General features: G+C 37.9%; 1 protein-coding gene across 1 annotated transcript in view; it reads right to left on the bottom strand.

Annotated features, from left to right (window-relative positions):
• The window catches only part of Arl13a (ADP ribosylation factor like GTPase 13A), a 13,346-nt gene extending 7,136 nt beyond the window's left edge, over positions 1–6,210 (bottom strand). Inside the window, 4 exon segments of the mRNA XM_033760495.1 lie at positions 81–109; positions 111–334; positions 5,751–5,821; positions 6,152–6,210. Of these exon segments, the coding sequence (XP_033616386.1) occupies positions 81–109; positions 111–334; positions 5,751–5,821; positions 6,152–6,210 (383 nt within the window).
• Between the last annotated feature and the right edge of the window lie 263 nt (positions 6,211–6,473).

Genomic DNA, 6,473 nt, shown 5'->3' with positions numbered 1-6,473 from the left:
AACCCATCAAAAAAAAAAAAAAAAAAAAAAAAAAAAAAAAAACTGGGAAGGGGAAATAGGACACAAAAGTAGAATCTAACAGTAAGATGGGCTTCCCTGCCACCTTTTAAAAAATCATACATTATATGTGTTAAGATGATCTTTGGTTTGTGCATGTGTCCTAAGTCACTGGAATCTAGAACAAAAACAAGCCCATGTCTGAGCATAGTAGCTTGACCAGTTTTCTCTGCCCCAAGGGTCTATCCAGTCAGGTCATGGAGGGACAATTCACACTCATCTAACAGGAGTATAGTCAGTTTTGATTTCACACCATTGTGTATCCTGCTGGGAAGTACTACATTTAAGGGTAGAGGGGCGAGACAACCATAAAGCCGGAAAGTATAGTTATATCAAACAATGTATTGAACCTTGGCTGCAGCCTGCTTTGAGAAATCCTACTGAAGTATACTGCCACACTGATCATACATTGACCTATCTTTCTAAGCCTTTCATTCATCCTTGCTACCTTCCTGGTTTAGTAACCTACAGTGAGTTCCCACTGTTCTCAGGATAGAATGCAGCCTTCTAACTTGCTAGACCTATACCCTGGCACTGACTTGACAGGTGGTCACAATGTTCCTGGTTCCTATCCAGTCTTCTCCTCCATTTCTTTCTTGCTCGCACTGTCTCTGTTCTATATACACACTATGCCCTCTCTTGCTCTGAGCCATCACAAGATGCCGTTCCTTTGGCTTAGATTATAGTGGTGGTGAACCTATGGCACATGTGCCACAGCCAGCTGTTTGGTATCACTGAAATCTCTAAAAGGTTCTCCATCACTGGCTTAGAACATTCTTCCGCTACTCTGTGCTTCCTTCATGCCTATTCTTTTCTAAATATCACTTTAGATCTTTTCAGTCTAGAAAGCTGTTCCTTCAAGGCACCATCCCCAGTCTGGATAAGGTGTCTCTTCTGGAACATACTATTATCATAAACACATGTGATGTGTTACAGTGTTATAAATTTGATGATTTACTTATCTGAGTTATGAATTGAAGAAGGAAAATCAGCTCTTTTCATTTTATTCACCACTATATTTATGGTGCTGAGCATAGCAGTGACACACAGGAATCCAATAAATATACGCTGGATGAATTTTATAAATGAATCAATGAACAGTGGACCAACACTGTAGTTCTTCAGGGACCAACTCAAGGACCACTTTCTTTAGGAAGCTTTATCTTACCTTATCTGTTATCTTTCTCTCCCTCTCATATCTCTCTCTCCTTTCCTCTCCCCTCCCTTCCTCTCTTCTCTTTTTTCTCCCCGCTCTCTCTCTCCTCCCCATTCCTCCCCCCTCTGTGTGTGTGCGCTTGTGCATGTGTGTGTGTGTGTGTGTGTGTGTGTGTGTGTGTGTTTTAGCACATTGTCTGTTGAATGGGAACTTCACATATCTCTGTGCTCTCCCATTACCTTACACACAGGTTATTCAGTAAATGTTTCTGGTGACTGTTACTATGGAAGAGTGTATAAGGTCTTCTCTTGCATATCTCTCCCAAGAAACTATGCCTAAGTCATCACTGAAACATAAAATTCCGTAAGGAATGTTTCATTCAGCTCCCATAGAAATACAGTTCAAAATGACAAGTCTTTATGTGCATTCCATTCTACTGAATTGGTAGTTCTGGCCAACTCTCTTTCCACATTAGTAGCAAAATGATTATATAGATTCTTCACACCCATACCTGGGAGTATTAAGACCAGAATCAGTAACTCCTTTTTTTAATTAAAAATTTTTTCTCTCATTGAGTTTATTGGTACATTTTAGGTATACAGTACAGTTACATTCATCATTGGGAACTTGTACCTTTACATGACAGGTCTTGGTTCTCATTTTTTCCCCTTGTCCCTGCCCTCCCTTCACCCCCTCCTCCCCTCCCCATTTACAGACACTTTATATCCATTTTTTCATTTTCTAATTTTTTCCTTTCCCTTATTACCTTTCCCCTACCCTTCCCACTTTCCCTACACCTTTAGCCCTTTTCTTAGTATTTCACATTGTCAATTATATCATTAGGATCTGATATACTATTATAGTTTTTCACACCAGAGAAACTATTTGGTATTTACACATGTGTGACTTATTTATTTCACTTAGGAATAACTTCTTTTTTTTGTCTCAGATCTGCCGGTGATATTTTCCATAGGATTTCCAGAATGAGTCATTAAGCCAAGAAGTTAGTAATATGTTTTCCAGTCTTTGGAAATTAATAATTAAACATATTTAATAGTATACATATATAATTATATATGTGTGTATGCATGTACATATTATCATTACATTTTAATGTGATTTTGTAATATCTCTGTTTTCATGTTAGTAGTCAATAACATTTTTAATTATAGTTTTTATAGCAAAATTTTCAGTTACAATTCTGATGTAATATTTTCTGTGTCTGTATTAGACTACTTAAACATAAAAAGTGAATACTAAGGAAGATCACAAGTTTGAGACCTACTTTGAAAACTTAGTGACACCATGTCTCAAACAATAAAAAGGTGGGGCTGTAGGTGGCACTCACTGTAAAGGCCACAGGTTCAATCCTCATTGCCACACACACACAGATAGTGAATAGATTAAAACTCTAAAGATAATTTTAAAATCTTGTTTCCCAAATCTCAGCAAGCTTTATGTTTCCTTGTCAAAGAAAAACATTTCCCTAATTCTTTTTCTTTTTACTTGAAACCTTACTAATTGCTTCAATAATGCAGTCTATTGTTGATCAACACTAGATGCCGCAAGAAGTTGTTCCCTGGAAATTTATATTTCTCTTATTTCCTATTTTAATTTATAATTACTCTGAGGAAGGTACTGAGTCTCAGTTATTTCTATAACCCTGACAGAGTGTGTCATCAAGCATGGTCTGGAGATTATCTGCTTCAGAGTTAAGTGCCACCCTGGACTGAATAACTCAAATACTCTAGGCTGGTGACCCAAGTATTTGTATATAACAAATTCCTATAGTTAACAAAATTCCCTGGATTTTCTTCTGCATTTTAAAGCCTAATAACTGCTCTAGAATGCCTTGAAACTCACACCTGGTTGTGTTTCAGCATCATCTGGAGAACTTGTTAATATATAGATTCTACCACTTACACCAAGGTATCTGAGTCTTTGGGTAATTGGTCAGGAGGTGTGAAGGCTCACTAGGTGATTCTGATCATTATTTCTTGCTTTCACTGTTCTCTGCAATCATCAGTGGAAGTTTCAAAACCAGTGATGCTAGGCCTCATTCTCTGGAGGTTTTATTTTATAGATCAGGGCTGGAGCTTAAGTATCATGTTGTTTTTAAAAGCTTCTAGGTGATTGAAATGTATAGCTAAGTTGAGAGGCAGTAGACACATTGTCCTTATTTAGGGCACCTGCTTGTGCTCATGCTTGGGTTTCTTGCCCTGTGTGACCATGCCAGACAAAACAGAGTGAATGGTACCATCAATAATGACAGTTTGTGTGCCAAAATATTCTATAGCTGGCATCTTCAAATGTGCACACAAGTTACTACTTCTAGACTGGAATTTCCTTTTCAGGCAATTATCTGCCCTTTAAAACATTTGCAGGAGCAAAGTGAGCTAAATGAATTGTATGTACACAACAACCCACTAGATTGACTCTGAAGGTCCAGCATGCATAGACGTTGCCTGAAATGTCTTTCAGAATGTGACATTGTGCCAATAAAAATCTCCTCTGGGAATGAAGTCACTGCCATAAACCAAAACATTTATGAATCATCCCCAAGTTATTCTTTGAGCAATTGCAAGTTATACAACAGCAAAAATAGACTTCAGACATTGTCCTCTAGGAATTAGAATGGAAAACAGACACTATTCTTGCCAACTAATAGCATATGGCTAATTGCACATGATTGCTTCCTAAAGCTGGCTGGCCCTCAGAAATACCTGGGGAGGTCTTAAAATACAGATTCTCAAGCACCATTCAAACAGAAAAATAATCTATAGGCAAGGCTGAGTTGGCATTCTAGAAAATTATTTCCACTTTCATCAGTGTCCTGTGATTCATACTGCTTCCTTAACTTTCCTTCTATTATTACTTTCTTACCATTTCTGCCTATCAGAGAAATGGAAGATTTATGGTTGCTGCCCCTAAGGAGGGATACAAGGCTGAAACTAGCTGAAATTTGGTGCTTGGGGCTGTTACTGGACAGGGGAAGAAGTTATAAAATAGCAACATGAAGTTTCAGAGAAATGGATGAATGGTGGCAAATATTCATTCCACAAATATTTATTGAATACCTGACTGAAGATACTAAAATAAGAGACAAAATATATAAAAATGCAAAGATCCATTATGTCTCAAGTGATTCACAGTCTCGGGCACCAGTGGTGATCCAGTGGCATGCATGCTACAGCAGGTTGTTTGTATCTTTGAAAGCTCTAAAAAGTTCACCATTACTGATCTAGGGGATGGACTTGCAGTTGTCCAAGGATGGTGAGATACATGCATGCTAGAGGAACACATAGAGTAGAGTGCGAGAAAGAAAGGAGGCACTGGGAATGAGGGGAGGTTTTCCTGTAGTCAAGACTACTCTGGCAGATTTTGGATCACAGAGGGGATGAAATGCTAGGTAGTAGGACAGCAGGTACAAAAAGTGTAGCCATGTAAACTGGAAGAGTGGTGGCAGAGGAATGACAAAGTATTTGTTTTGGTGTATCAGAAGACATATGCAAAGAGCATGGGAAATGAAGCTGAATGAGAAAGAGGCCAAATTATGTAAGGCCTTGTGCACTATTAAGGAGCAATAATTTTATTTTGAACACAGTGGGAGACCTTGAAAAGTTTGTGTAAGAAACACCGTGATTAGATTTTTGCATAAATCTTTCTGGCAACTGAGGGACAACTGTAGATGGCAAGATCAGCCAGATGGCCACTGCAATAGCTCAAGGAAATTGTGAGTCTTCAAGTAGGCTAGTGATAGAGGAGCCAGATTAGCCCTTTTCTATACTGTACTTTTCTTAGGAATGCTAGGTTATATGAAATTTAGCCAAGTTATATATATTGTCTTATGCCAGACAAGGCACTCACCTCTTAGATTAATTGATTAGTAGTTAGCTGAATATTCACAACTAGTACAATGCTTCCTGAAATTCTGTGTAACTGCTTCTGGAAATGTTAAGGTATTAAATTGGGGATGTGGTATTAAACTTGTATATCTCTGAACTGACAATGTTTTACAAGTTCCAACCCTGTATATTAGCTGTCACAAAGTTTCATGTTATTAAACTTTTTTATCATTCCACAGTTGACTCTTATCATGACTAAATTTCATGTTGATTAAGCTCTACAGAAGGATACCATTTTATGTATGTATGTATGTATTTATTTATTTATTTATTGGTACCAGGGATCGAACTCGGGTCCTTGCGCTTGCAAGGCAGGCCACTGAACTGCTGAGCTAAATCCCCAGCCCAAGGATACCATTTTAAACATGTTATCCTTCATAATTGAGGGCAATGACTTGTATAGTTTGAGCTCATTTAAACTGACAGTGAGAAGACTTTCAATTAGGACATTCTATAAAATAAACAGGTGACAAATGTTATATAAACAGGCTAGGAAGGAAGGGCAGAGAGAGACAGAGAGTGGAACTGAATGGGGAACTGAGAGCTAGGAAGTAAGGCTAGCAGAGAATAATTATTTAATTGGACTTTGGGAGAATTGTACCAGTGTCTAATGCCTTAGTTCGTATCCTAATATCTTTGAATGGCCTCCACAAGAGCAGTTTTGCCTGAGTTGTTCAAGCCAATGATAATGACCATCACATTTCTGGAAATGGTAAAGAAAAATGAGCCAAAGACTTAAAAATAGTTTTTTTTCTTCATTTCTTTCTTTTATTCTTAGAATTTGAGGCACTTCTTCCAGCCAAAGTGGTAGAAGGTGGTGTGGGAGCCCCGGCCCCAAACCTCCAAAGATGCTTTTCTTCATGATTTACTTACCTTGTAGAATGTCAATCCTTTTTCACCTCTGTTCCCAATCTCACAGATACTGCTTAATTACTACCCAAATATATCACGAGGATTTTTCCATTGAAGGACTACGGTCAGATACATGTGAAGAAATGGAGGAATAGGTCTAGAGAAACAATTGTAACATTACCTTCATTTCTTTTTAGTTGTCTTTAGTCAAAACCATCATGAAATCAGCAGCTGTAACATGATTCAAATTGTTTTGCAAATATTAAGGAAAGAAAATAAATGAGAAATCAGATCATTATTAATAATGAACCCATGCCAGCTGACAAACAAGTGCCATTAAGTAGAAAGCCTGAGACTAATGGAATTCCATTACTTCATTCAATTCAAACTTGTCTATAAATGTGTGTGTGTGTGTGTGTGTGTGTGTGTGAAAGAGAGAGAGACAGACAGACAGAGAGAGAGACAGAGAGACAGAGACAGACAGAGAGAGAGAGACAGAGAGA

This window comes from Fukomys damarensis, unplaced genomic scaffold (genome assembly GCF_012274545.1).
Source record: "Fukomys damarensis isolate Sample0158 unplaced genomic scaffold, DMR_v1.0_HiC HiC_scaffold_39, whole genome shotgun sequence".
Lineage (NCBI taxonomy): Eukaryota > Metazoa > Chordata > Mammalia > Rodentia > Bathyergidae > Fukomys > Fukomys damarensis.
The sequence above is the reverse complement of the archived record's forward strand: the minus strand, read 5'-3'. Positions and strand labels throughout refer to the sequence as shown.